Raw genomic sequence first — 14,091 nt, forward strand, 5'->3', positions numbered from 1 at the left:
CACCCAGGCCAGCTCACTCAGCGCCTTTACAACTCGGTACAAAGATTAAACCCAGGCTTATTACATAACCCGTGCACCTACACCACACACTCGGTTCTTCAAGGGTCCCTTAGTAAAGGCAATGGTTCTATTTTGAACCATGAGAACTATATAGAACCGCTTGCATGCTCTCATGGTTTTCTGCATAGTGAACTGGTTCTTCAGGCTGATGTGTGTGGCTCTATAGACTTAGAACAGAGGTGCTCAATCCTGGTGCTGGAGATCTACCACCCGGCAGGGTTTAGCTTTAATGTAGAACAGTTGATCCAGGTACTGAAGGCCTACATGGGCATCTGAATATCAGAGCCATGTGTGTTGGATATGAACTCTCCAGAGTGGTAGATCTCCAGGACCAGGACTGGGCACCCCGATATAGAACATTTCTGAAAATAGTTCTACACAGGACCAGAAAGGGTTCTGCTGTTGTTATAATGTCAAGTAGACTCTGAGCGATTAATCGTTTGTATATTGATATCGTAATTTTCAAAAATAGAAGATGCAGTTTTTATCATGGAATGCATTATTATTATTATTATTATTATTATTAATATTATTATCATCAGTAATATTGTTGATAAGTTTTAAATGGAGAGATTTTAAACCTAATAATGCAGAGCTTGTAAACTACCTGAGGATGAATTCCAATCACACTTAAAAGAGATGGTTCTTCAAGGGTTCTTTAATAATGAAAATGATAAATGGATGGATGGATGGATGGATGGACGGACACTTTATTGATCCCAAAGAAAATTCAGATTAAAGGGTGATTAAAGGGTTCTTTGCATCGTGAAAGGGTTCTTTACATTATTAGAGAATGTGCTGTATATGGTTCTATACAGAGCCTTTCTGAAAAGTTTGAAGAGTTCTTCTATGGTTACAAGCTTTATCATCAAGCACATGGTTCTTTGAGTGTTCATGGTTCTATGTAGAACCATTTTCTTTACTAAAGAACACCCGAAGAACTATCTCTTTTTTAAAAGTGATATTTTATCTGTATATGTGACATCACACCCACCACAACTTACAGGCAGTCTGACGCAGTGAGCGTGCAAAGTTCATGACAGTAAAAAGTGGCTACTCTCTCCTTCTTGGCAAAAAAAAAAAAAACACGCCTGGAAATTCATTTATAGAAAATAACTGCAAAATGCAATATTGTTTTAGAATCGCAATCAGATATTTTCCCCAAATCGGTCAGCCCTAATGACAAGCTTGTAACCATAGCGGAACCCTTATTGTGCTATATAGAACCTTTTTCAAAAAGGTTCTACATAGAACTCACATACAGCACATTAGCCATTTAAGAAATGGATCTATGTATAGATCTGTGTTGTACTACATTATATTATCAGCTATTCTACCACTGTGGTGGGAAAATAACTTAATAAAAAATAAGTTCTAGGTCAAGTATAAAGTGTATCCTGATATATTCAACAACAGTTCCTCATTCTAAACTGATGAGCAGTGGAGTTTAAAGCGTGAATCCGCTGATGTTTCAACTTTTCTGCATAGCTAAAGGGTTAAGATGTAATCAGAAGAGCTGAAGCCGTTGTAGCTGCAAAGGGTGGGCCGACATTATATTAAACCCTATGGGTGAAGAACGGGATGTCACTCAAGTTCATTTGCGTGGGAAGGCAGATGAGCCAATACTTTTGGCAATATAGTGTAACGTGACTATATTTGTTTTGCACACATCTCAGTCTCATTCCTAAGTAGAATGGAGAGTTTCTTGTCAAACCACTCTGAATGACTTTGTTTACATCTGAGCAATTATTATTATTATTTTTTAATTCTCTTATTAGTAAACCATTTTTGTCAGTAAAACTAAAATACCTGGTTTCTTAAAACATGTATTTGTATATACCTACAGTCTACAAAAGTCAGAGCAAGACTTAGCATCAAAGTAAGGCTGAAACAATATTGAGAAGATTTATCATGAAAATAAAATTATATTGATATTTTAAAATGAATTCTCAGAGGACAGACAAATGCAGTTTACTTTTAAAAACTGAGAAAAAAAAAAGAATTATTAATTAATACATTATTTTGTAGTCACTACTAGAACATGCTGTGTTCCATTTCCAATATAATTAAAAATCTATACAACATATCAAAACAGGAATGAGCACAGGTTTTATTGAGTCATTTAGTTCATTGATTATTACTGTTGTTACTTACATATTTATATTATGACCACCTCCTTGTTTCTACGCTCGTTGTCCATTTTATCAGCTCCACTTACTCTATAGCTGCACTTTGTAGTTCTACAGTTACAGACTGTAGCCCATCTGTTTCTCTGATATTTTGTTAGCCTCCTTTTACCCTGTTCTTTAATGGTCAGGACCCCCATGGACCCTCAGAGCAGGTACTATGTGGGTGGTGGATCATTCTCAGCACTGCAGTAACACTGACGTGGAGGTGGTGTGTTAGTGAGTGTTGCGCTGGTCTGAGTGGATCAGACACAGCAGCGCTGCTGGAGTTTTTAAACACATCAGGGTCACAGCTACACTGAGAATAGTCCACCAACCAAAAATATCCAGCCAAGAGTGTCCTGTGACCACTGATGAAGGGCTAGAGGATGACCAACACAAACTGTGCAGCAGCAGATGAGCTATCTTCTCTGACTTTACATATACAAGGTGGGGTGACAAGGTAAGAGAACAGGGTAAAAGGGGGCTAACAAAGTATCAGAGAAACCAATGGACTACAGCCTGTAACTATAGAACTACAGAGTGCTCCTATGTAGTAAGTGGAGCTGATAAAATGGACAATGAGCGGAGAAACAAGGATAATGTCATAATGTTACGCCTGACTAGTTCAGCGCTGCCCTGTAGATGTGAAATCAAGTACAAATGTGGAACAGCTTAGGCAATGAGGGAAGCTGTTATGCTGACTAAAGTCTCACCATTCTGATGAGTCTACAGAAAGTACAAGCCAACAGTAGTTTCTTTTTTCCAAACTGAACTGATGTTACATACGTCATGTTTATCAACCATCCATAAATAATCTGGTTTATAATCAGTTTAAGACCTTTCATGGTTGATGAAAATGAATTATAGAGCTGAATAGCTTGTTTTTGAATGTATAAACAGAGAACTGATTTTAATCCAGTAAGGCACGAGTGACTCCTGCCTCTATCTGTGAGTGTCAGATTCAAAGAAAACTACAGAGTCTCTCACCAACTCACTTTGTTTAAGTAACCAAAGAAATAGCCTACACCGAAAAATAAAACCTTTCCCATAAGGATGTTCAGTCGACCCAATGACAAAACAAATTGTCATTAAAGACGAGGGAAAGAAGGTCACTCATTCACAAACCACATTACATACGACACTCAGTGTTAATGCACGTAACTGTAACATTTAATAGCATTTGCTGTCCAAAGATGGGCATTAGAAATGATATTTTACTTTACAGTGTTTTTTTTTTTATTAAGACATAGTATTCTAAATACAAAATACAGTGTAAAACTTTTCATCAATGACAAAAGAGAGAATTGGCCATTTCAACCAGCCTTTCTGATTTGATCTTTGAGATAAAATGATAACCACCTTCCATCTTCCTCATTTCAGCATCTGAAACTATGGTTCCTCCACCAGCTTATTGTGAACATGCATCATTCCTGTAGAATAAATATAAAGAATGAGATATAAAACACAGCTGAATCTTATTTCTAGCCTTAGCTCATAACATTAACCAACAGAAACAGCTTCACATTTCAAACAGTGTAATGTGCAGCCCAGAGGAGATCTTTAGTTCTCAACCCATTCTATCACACTTTATATTGAGACCAGAGGCATACTATCTGTGGGAAGACTGACCACCCCAGGATCCTCAACGAGGCCTGGACCTAAAAGTTTGCTTTGGTGTACAATTTCTATGCAATAAGGGCTGTAACCAAGTTCATAATGTCAAAATAGAGACGTTATGAATAAATTTTGCTCCTATAATAAATATTAAGAGGCCTTTTCCCCATCCAAACAGTGCAGTCCACACCATCACTAGATTTGGACTCTATATTCACTATGTATGCACCAATCTCGGGATTTGGGCTGGCGCTTCATTTGCAGTATTATTCCATGTACATTTCTGCCAATGCTGACACAAACATTTATAAAATTAAGAAAGTGGTACTAAGTGCAGAGAAATGTAATGTTTTTATAGGTTTATCACCAATGAAACCATAAACTAAATTAAACTTTTAAAGCTACAAGCCACCAATATATTAATATCTGCTTTAGAATATAAAAGGAAAGTTAGTTAGACATACAGATATACAGCCTTCTGCACAGTGTGTTCTCTGTAGAGGATGTGTTACCTTATTTGCATTCAACTGTATACTTATTTTGTACATTTTTACAGAAAGAGGGCCAAATAAGCAGGTTTTCACTACCACAGTATCAGAACAAGCTGCGGCATTTTCAGAGTAATCAATTCTGATGTCAAGAATGTTACATAAGAATTTAAGCACAATGTTTTAGGGAAAAAACAGCAGAAACAGCAAGTTTTAACCAAGAAAATAACCAAGGAAACATGTTAAACTGACTATATATACACTGAGACCACTCTCACCTCATCAGTATGCAGCTTCGTTCTGATGGGTTTTTTTTTAACTAACTAATATTTCATTTAATTTTCACCAATTTGATACGCTATTAAGTATGGTACACACAGTGGACACACAGCCACCTCGCCACTGAAACCTCTACCCCACGAAGGGTGACATGAACACTTGTGATTGGTGGACTATGCCACAGCGCAGATCCAAGAGCACTATATTTACATTTAGAGTGAGAACTGACTGGATAGTTTAACGTCAGTACCACCGGACAATGGAACTCAAAACTGGACTGTCTGCTCCAAAACTGGACACCTGGCAACCCTAATCATAAGTGAAGTTAATAAAGTGCAGACTTTTAACACAGTAATCTGTTGTCTTCTAATCATTTGGTATGAAAGCATTATTCCAATGCACCTATAAAAGTAGTAACATTGGTTAACAGAAGAGCAAATTTATTTAGTTGATATTTTAACAATATGGGAAGCCAGCTATGGAGAGTAGATTTGGTGAGTGCACAGAAACTGTGAAATGTCCCTGATGGTGACCTAAGGTCTTTAGAAACACCTAAAATATTTCAGCATCAGAGAACTCAACAGGAATCAGTAGACATGTTTATCTTCAGGCTCAACGTTGGACTCATCAACTTGAGCATTACCTTTAAAGTATTTGACCGTCTTGACCCGCAGCTCTTGGGTTGCGTCCTCATCACACACAAACACAGTCTGAGGGTGCTGCTGGAACGCCGAGACGGTCCACATGTGGTTCACACCCTCCTCTATGGCCTTATACAGGGCAAACGCTTTGTGTGCACCTGTGATGAGGATCATCACCTGCATATATACAAACACAATAACAGAGCCGTTTGAGACAGAAACAACAGCTTGACAACAAGAAAGAGGCAATCAAAGCTGAGAAAAAAAAACACAGAAATATACAGAACAACCCAAAGAACAATAAAAATATGACTGTGGCTCTTATGAGAATGTCCACAGAAGTTTTTTGACCAGCGACAGAAATCACTGACCTACGAGTAGAGTAGGGGTGGGCAATATAGCGATAGATTCAGTTGTGATAAATTATGCTACAATGTCCTTTTCTATGGAAGGCCATTCCCACCAGGAGAACTGCTCCTGTCCTTCTGTCAGAATGTTGATGTAGTATCTTGAAATAATGACTTATTTTTCTAAAATACTGATTTTATTGACATAACAGGACAAAATTTCAGGAATGTAATTAATTATTTAGTAATTAATTATCGCTCATTCTGCTGTAACCAACAGAGAGGGAGGACTAAAAGAGACATTTTTTACTATTTACTATTTAATGGTCCAAAACACTTCTAGATCACTGAACATCTGTACTTATAATGGGATTAAACAGCAAAGTAAAAAAGCAGATGGAGTTTTTTTTTTTTAGATTACTCCTCTTGCATTTCGTGATTTTGTGCCAAATCGTAGGGAAAACCGTTTCCTGATACAGACCATATTTTGGTGAAAATGTCTTCAAGTAACTGAGCTGGTTCTGGAGAAATGATCTTTTGCTCTGAATTCAAAAATACAAATACTGGACATAACTAAAACTAACAACATTAACGTGTGTCTGTTTACCTCCCGGGCATCCATCACTGTACCAACGCCTACAGTGAGAGCCATGGTAGGAACTTTGGACAGATCTCCATCAAAGAAACGAGCATTGGCCAGGATAGTGTCCATGGCCAAGGTCTTCACCCGGGTTCGGGACACAAGACTCGAGCCAGGCTCATTGAAAGCGATGTGACCATCAGGTCCAATACCTGCAACAGGAGCAAAACCACGAACGTGTTATCTTAAAGCAGTGGTCCTTGGGACTGGCCGCACAGTGCCACTCATTTTAGTGTCACCTTTGGCTAAATGACAGAAGGTCAAAGATCTCTCAGCAATCTTACCGCCAACAAAGAGATCAATTCCACCAGCAGCTTTAATCTTATCTTCAAAGCTCTGACATTCTCGTTGCAGGTCTGGAGCATTGCCATCCAGTATGTGAGCATTCTCGGCCCGAATGTCGATGTGCTTGAAGAAGTTATTCCACATGAAGGAGTGATAACTTTCAGGGTGATCTCTAGGCAGTCCTACACAGAGATTGTACGTATGGCTTTACATACAAGGATGGGGTACAATGTGGCAAAAATATAAGATACTTGGAGACACGGCTATGATACATGATGATTATATTGATACTTCATTTGTCTGAGAGTTGGAACATTGTACCAGACGCAATACATCAGATTCATCACATTGAAAGCAGGATCAATTAGACTCTGTTGTGAACTGATAGCACTGTCAGGGTTCGAACTCGGCATCTCCCACCAATAGGTCAAAACCTTGGATAGCTACATTACTTGAAATCACCCTTCTAAATTTCTTTTAAATGACACGTGCTCTTCATAGGGCCCACATCTTACATGTTTCTTCTGTTTTCAGAGGTCAGTTTATGACATCAGTGTGGTTTAATGTGCCAAAATCAGTCATAATTCATTTTTAGTGTGCCCATTTTCCAACCTGTCTTTATCCCATAGAATTAAACAGGCTGGTTTGGTTACTGTGCCTTTAAGATTGACATGTTTTGAGCTTTGTTTTGATTGGCCTTGGCCCTGCATTGCCTTATTTAAAAGCAGTCCAAGCTGAAACACTCCTTATAACTTCATGTGGGCGGAGCTAAACTGCTGATGGTTTTCATGACATCATAAATAAAACCCTAGGATTTCAAAACAGGCTACAATGAATGGTGCAACAAGTGGAGACGCACAACTGTCCCAAATCTCCAAAAGATGAAATACATACCCACATACTCATCCATATTGAATGTCTTCACATACTGGAAAGATATTTCCCCCTTCTTATAATACTCAATGAGTTTTTTATAGCAGCCGAGTGGAGTGCTCCCTAACAACAGCAAAGGACAGAGACCGAACAAAACATGAGTCAGCAGAATGGCTGGAGTGCTTACACACACTCTTAACAAAGATGGTTCTTCAAGGGTTCTTTAGTGAAGGCAATGGTCCAAAATGGTCCAACAACCACTTACGTACATATATTTAGAACCTTGAGCTCTATAAATGGTTTATATAGCACCAAAAATGGATCTGCTACTGTTACAATGTGAAGCCTGTAACAATAGAAGAACCCCTTTAGGTGCTATGTAGAACCATTTTCAAACAGGTTTTATACACTCTCAAAAATGATGGTTCTTCAAGGGTTATTTGGTAAAGAAAATGGTTCTATATAGAACCATAAATATTCAAAGAACCCTCTGTATGATTAAAGGGTTCTTTGCGTCATTAAATAATCCTTCTTCAAGTGGATGGAGTATGTTTTATATATGGTTCTGTGCAGAACCTTTCTAAAAAGTATTCTGTACAGCACCAAAAAGGGTTCTGCCAAGCCTGTAACAATAGAAAAACCTTTTTAGGTGCTATATAGCACCATTTTCAAAAGGGTTCTATACACTTTTAAAAAGGATGGAGCTTTGAGGGTTATTTAGTAAAGAAAATGGTTCTATATAGAACCATGAATACTCCAGGAACCCTCTGCATGGTTAAAGGGTTTTTTGCATCATTAAACAGTTCTTCAAATTCATGGAGAATGTGTTGTACATGGTTCTATATAGAACCTTTTTTAAAGGTTGTAAATAGCACCAAAAAAAGGTTCTTCTATTGTTGTGATGTCAATCCGGTGTTATATAGAACTCTTTTCAAAAACGATCTACCATCTACAGCACGTTCTCCATCAATGTGAAGAACCATGCTTTGTGTTCATGGTTCTATATGGAACCATTCTTTTTACTAAATCATCCTTGAAGGTTTTTTCATCTTTCTAAAACAGCATTTAGAATCATGTACAGTACGTTCTCTATCAATTCACCATGCGGAGAACCCTTTTGGCCTGAGGTGTGGTTGCAGGGCAGGTGTACTGGAGTGTACAGAGTACCTGTTGGGAGGCCCAAAGTGAAGAACCTGTCGGGTCCAGGTTTAAAGCGGACGATCTTGTTCCTGATGTACTTGGCTGCCCACTCACTGGCTGCGTCGTAGTCGCCGAGGATGATGAGTTTCATCGCTGTCACTCGCGTTTTGGTGAAGACACTATGAGCAGAGCGACGCCACGGAAAGAGAAGCGAGCTGAAACACAGAGCAGCCTCATCCAGACTTTAGCCTCATAAAGCGCCCGAGTGTAGCAGGAAGAGGCTTTATCAGCGGTGGGAGGACCCGGAGCAGAAGGAGTGCTTATTACTGAGAACACGAGCGGGGAAACTGAGAGTTACAGTGAGAAGGCCACTTTAATCCTGCAGACGTTTACCGCCGATGAGCGTCACCGCGCTCTGCACTGCAACTTGTACTACTCGTTCACAAGATCTGATCACATGATGAGCAGAGAGTGAATGAGGCACTGAATCAGCTGACCTGCTGGCGTTTCCCACCTCCTGCAGGAAGACACGGGCACAGAGAGCAAGAGAAGCGCGTGACTGCAGAGCGGGCTGTTTAAGGAAAGAACACGATTAAAACACGATTAAACGCCAGAGGGCGCCCGCGAGCGATGCTCAACGATTCAGAGACAGTTTATGAGTAGCCCAGCAGAGAACTTGTAGAGAGGAGAACTCCCAGAGAACGTGTAGAGAGGAGAACTCCCAGAGAACGTGTAGAGAGGAGAACTCCCAGAGAACGTGTAGAGAGGAGAACTCCCAGAGAACTTGTAGAGAGGAGAACTCCCAGAGAACGTGTAGAGAGGAGAACTCCCAGAGAACGTGTAGAGAGGAGAACTCCCAGAGAACGTGTAGAGAGGAGAACTCCCAGAGAACTTGTAGAGAGGAGAACTCCCAGAGAACGTGTAGAGAGGAGAATTCCCAGAGAACTTGTAGAGAGGAGAATTCTCTGAGAACTTATAGACAGGAGAATTGCCAGGGAACATGTAGAGAGAATAATTCCTAGAGATCTTGTGGAGAGGAGAATTCTCAGAGAACTTGCAGAGAGGAGAATTCCCAGAGAACTTGTAGTGAGAATTCTCAGAGAATTTGTAGAGAGGAGAATTGCCAGAGAACTTGTAGAGAGAATTCCCAGATAAATTGTAGAGAGTACAATTCCCAGATAACTTGTAGAGAGAATTGCCAGAGAACTTGTAGAGAGGAGAATTCTTAGAAACGTGTAGAAAGGAGAATTCTCTGAGAACTTGTAGTAAGAATTACCAGATAACTTGTAGAGAGGAGAATTCCCAGAGAACTTATAGAGAGGGGAATTGCCAGAGAACGTGTAGAGAGGAGAATTGCCAGAGAACTTGTAGAAAGGAGAATTCCCACAGAACTTGTAGAGAGGAGAATTCCCACAGAACTTGTAGAGAGGAGAATTCCCACAAGAACTTGTAGAGAGAATTCTCAGAGAACTTGTAGAGAGGAGAATTCCCAGAGAACTTGCAGAGAGGATAATTCTCAGAGAACTTGTAGAGAGGAGAATTCTCAGAGAACTTGTATAGAGGAGAATTTTCAGAAAACTTTTTTTATAGGAGAATTCTCAGAGAACTTCTAGAGAGGAGAATTCCCAGAGAACTTGTAGAGAGGAGAATTCTCAGAGAACTTGTAGAGAGAATTGCAAGAGAACTTGTAGAGAGGAGAAGTGCCAGAGAATTTGTAGAGAGGAGAATTCTCAGAGAAATTGTAGAGAGGAGAATTCTCAGAGAACTTGTAGAGAGGATTCCCAGATAACTTGTAGAGTGTTCAATTCCCAGAGAACTTGTAGATAGGAGAATTCTCAGAGAACTTGTAGTGAGAATTACCAGAGAACTTGTAGAGAGGAGAATTGCCAGAGAACTTGTAGTGAGGAGAATTCCCAGAGAACTTGTAGAGAGGAGAATTGCCAGAGAACTTGTAGAGAGAATTGCCAGAGAACTAGTAGAGAGAATTGCAAGAGAACTTGTAGAGAGAATTGCAAGAGAACTTGTAGAGAGAATTGCAAGAGAACTTGTAGAGAGGAGAATTCCCAGAGAACTTGTAGAGAGAATTGCCAGATAACTTGTAGAGAGGAGAATTGCCAGAGAACTTGTAGTGAGAATTACCAGAGAACTTGTAGAGAGGAGAATTGCCAGAGAACTTGTAGTGAGAATTCTCAGAGAACTTCTAGAGAGGAGAATTCCCAGAGAACTTGTAGAGAGGAGAATTCTCAGAGAACTTGTAGAGAGAATTGCAAGAGAACTTGTAGAGAGGAGAAGTGCCAGAGAATTTGTAGAGAGGAGAATTCTCAGAGAAATTGTAGAGAGGAGAATTCTCAGAGAACTTGTAGAGAGGATTCCCAGATAACTTGTAGAGTGTTCAATTCCCAGAGAACTTGTAGATAGGAGAATTCTCAGAGAACTTGTAGTGAGAATTACCAGAGAACTTGTAGAGAGGAGAATTGCCAGAGAACTTGTAGTGAGGAGAATTCCCAGAGAACTTGTAGAGAGGAGAATTGCCAGAGAACTTGTAGAGAGAATTGCCAGAGAACTAGTAGAGAGAATTGCAAGAGAACTTGTAGAGAGAATTGCAAGAGAACTTGTAGAGAGAATTGCAAGAGAACTTGTAGAGAGGAGAATTCCCAGAGAACTTGTAGAGAGAATTGCCAGATAACTTGTAGAGAGGAGAATTGCCAGAGAACTTGTAGTGAGAATTACCAGAGAACTTGTAGAGAGGAGAATTGCCAGAGAACTTGTAGTGAGAATTCCCAGAGAACTTGTAGAGAGGAGAATTGCCAGAGAACTTGTAGAGAGGAGAATTGCCAGAGAACTTGTAGAGAGAATTGCCAGAGAACTAGTAGAGAGAATTGCAAGAGAACTTGTAGAGAGAATTGCAAGAGAACTTGTAGAGAGAATTGCAAGAGAACTTGTAGAGAGGAGAATTCCCAGAGAACTTGTAGAGAGAATTGCCAGATAACTTGTAGAGAGGAGAATTGCCAGAGAACTTGTAGTGAGAATTACCAGAGAACTTGTAGAGAGGAGAATTGCCAGAGAACTTGTAGTGAGAATTCCCAGAGAACTTGTAGAGAGGAGAATTGCCAGAGAACTTGTAGTGAGAATTACCAGAGAACTTGTAGAGAGGAGAATTCCCAGAGAACTAGTAGAGAGAATTGCCAGAGAACTAGTAGAGAGAATTGCAAGAGAACTTGTAGAGAGAATTGCAAGAGAACTTGTAGAGAGGAGAATTCCCAGAGAACTTGTAGAGAGAATTGCCAGATAACTTGTAGAGAGGAGAATTCTCAGAGAACTTGTAGTGAGAATTACCAGAGAACTTGTAGAGAGGAGAATTCTCAGAGAACTTGTATAGAGGAGAATTCTCAGAAAACTTTTTTAGAGGAGAATTCTCAGAGAACTTGTAGAAAGGAGAATTCCTAGATAACTTGTAGAGAGAAGAATTGCCAGAGAACTTGTAGTGAGAATTACCAGAGAACTTGTAGAGAGGAGAATTCTCAGAGAACTTGTATAGAGGAGAATTCTCAGAAAACTTTTTTAGAGGAGAATTCTCAGAGAACTTGTAGAAAGGAGAATTCCTAGATAACTTGTAGAGAGAAGAATTGCCAGAGAACTTGTAGTGAGAATTACCAGAGAACTTGTAGAGAGGAGAATTCTCAGAGAACTTGTATAGAGGAGAATTCTCAGAAAACTTTTTTAGAGGACATTTCTCAGAGAACATGTAGAAAGGAGAATTCCTAGATAACTTGTAGAGAGAAGAATTGCCAGAGAACATGTAGAGAAGACAATTCCCAGAGAACTTGTAGAGAGGAGAATTTCCACTCTGCAATGTCTTCCAGGTTTCTCAGACACTAGAGGGCGCTCCAGAGTGAGTCTTAAATGAATGTATGGAGCATTTGAGCAAAATAAGCTTAAAATTTTTAAATCTAAATTAACGCATTTATTTCCTGAACACAAACAAAGAAATCTTACCCATTATATGACCCGTATATTTCCTTTTTCAGTAAAATCTACTAAATCTAAAAACTGCTAGAGTGTGGTGATTGATTGGCAAGCGGAGCAGCTGATTGGCTGTTTGCGCCCACTGACGTCATGGGTCGGGTTTAAAAGCTCTTTAAAATATAACAGCAGTGTTAAACTGTTTTATAGTATTCACTGTTCAGGAATTGATTGCATTCTTTTACATTAAAAAAGTTTAAGCTTTTATAAACTATGATTTTGCTCAAATGCTCCATATCATTCATTTTGGAATCACCTGGAAGACACTGCAGAGAGCAGTAATTCTCATCTCTAGTTCTCTGGGTGAAAAGAGCTAAAATTGAGAAGTTAAAACAAATTTTAACCACTTGTCCAGAACCTTTCTTTAAATTTGGAAAGAATAAGGATGTATTTCACTAAAAAGGCAAAGAAATAGTACTTTTATTTTTCCCTTTTTCTTCAGCAAACAGGCTTTGGGCAGGATGACGCTAGCATTTCTGCTACTGAGTGCTGATTGGCTGATTGGGATTCCCGGTTGGTAGGTGAGCGGAGCAGCTCATTGGCTGAGTGAAGATGTTCACACTGCTGTACCTTCAAATCAATCAGCTCTGTCCAAAACCACAAACCACACTAATGAACAGACTTGCATTGGTGGTGAACTGTTTTTGATAAACTATTATGTTTGCATGCGGTTTGGATGCAGCTACTAGATTGTTTTTAATAGCATGCAAATTTTCCCTGCGCGGCAAGCTTAGCTGAAAATGGCATCCACTGCGGAGATGCACAGTCCTATTACTGAAGATCAGATGCCTCAAAAATATAATAGCAGCGTTAAAATGTTTTATGGTGTTCAGTATTCAGGAAATTAATATATATATTTTAATATATGTATTTTTTTTTTCTATATAGAAATGTTTAAGCAATTACGAACTGGTTTTGCTTAAATGCTCTTTTAACCCATTCATTTTGGTCTCAGGAGCGCCCTCTAGTGTCTGACAAACCCACATGACATGACTGAGTGGCAATTCTCCCCTCTATAAATTCTCTGATCGCAGCATTAATAGATTTTTAAAGAAAGCAATTTGGGCTGTCACTTAAAGTAAGAATTAGATCTTATTAGGGGTGTGACAATACACTCTGCCGAAGATTTGATTAGATTCATGATTCGGTATTCTCACGATACTTTGACTGAAGAAAAATAATGACTGTAATCATGTTTTTTGCAGAACTAACACTAGCTCTACAGCCGAGGCAGGAGGAGGGCGACAGTGAGCTGATCATTCTTCTGCATTGAAAGGCACAATTAATATCATACAATGCTTTTTTTAATCTCCGTGACGCACACATATTCAGTTTTGCTTTGCGATATCTTGTCAAGATGCAGTTACATCCTTTTATTTTAGCATATTGCTGTTGTCGGAAGAAAACCTTGCATCTCCAAAATGGTAACTTTACAGGAGAAGGAAAAAAGCTACTTTATTTTTAATGTAAGTCAATGAAACCAGACGTTTTTCCAAGTCATGTTGGGCCGTTTGTTTTGGTCTATTCTTCATG

At 39.2% G+C, this 14,091-nt stretch overlaps 2 protein-coding genes across 2 annotated transcripts in view; both read right to left on the minus strand.

The window, feature by feature from the left end:
* The window catches only part of ndfip1 (Nedd4 family interacting protein 1), a 7,767-nt gene extending 7,653 nt beyond the window's left edge, over window positions 1-114 (minus strand). Inside the window, exon 1 of the mRNA XM_017703809.2 lies at window positions 1-114. This exon is cut by the window's left edge and continues 252 nt beyond it. The gene's annotated coding sequence lies outside the window, so the exon portion shown is untranslated.
* A 3,262-nt stretch (window positions 115-3,376) lies between these two features.
* gnpda1 (glucosamine-6-phosphate deaminase 1) lies at window positions 3,377-9,041 on the minus strand. Its single transcript, XM_017703806.2, has 6 exons — window positions 8,563-9,041; window positions 7,417-7,518; window positions 6,522-6,704; window positions 6,205-6,389; window positions 5,253-5,427; window positions 3,377-3,658 (listed from the first exon to the last, which is right to left on the minus strand). Exons 1-6 carry the CDS (start codon window positions 8,684-8,686, stop codon window positions 3,618-3,620), a joined length of 810 nt encoding a protein of 269 aa, XP_017559295.1. The 5' UTR covers window positions 8,687-9,041; the 3' UTR covers window positions 3,377-3,617.
* Window positions 9,042-14,091: the final 5,050 nt, after the last annotated feature.

Source organism: Pygocentrus nattereri, chromosome 11 (assembly GCF_015220715.1).
Source record: "Pygocentrus nattereri isolate fPygNat1 chromosome 11, fPygNat1.pri, whole genome shotgun sequence".
NCBI lineage: Eukaryota > Metazoa > Chordata > Actinopteri > Characiformes > Serrasalmidae > Pygocentrus > Pygocentrus nattereri.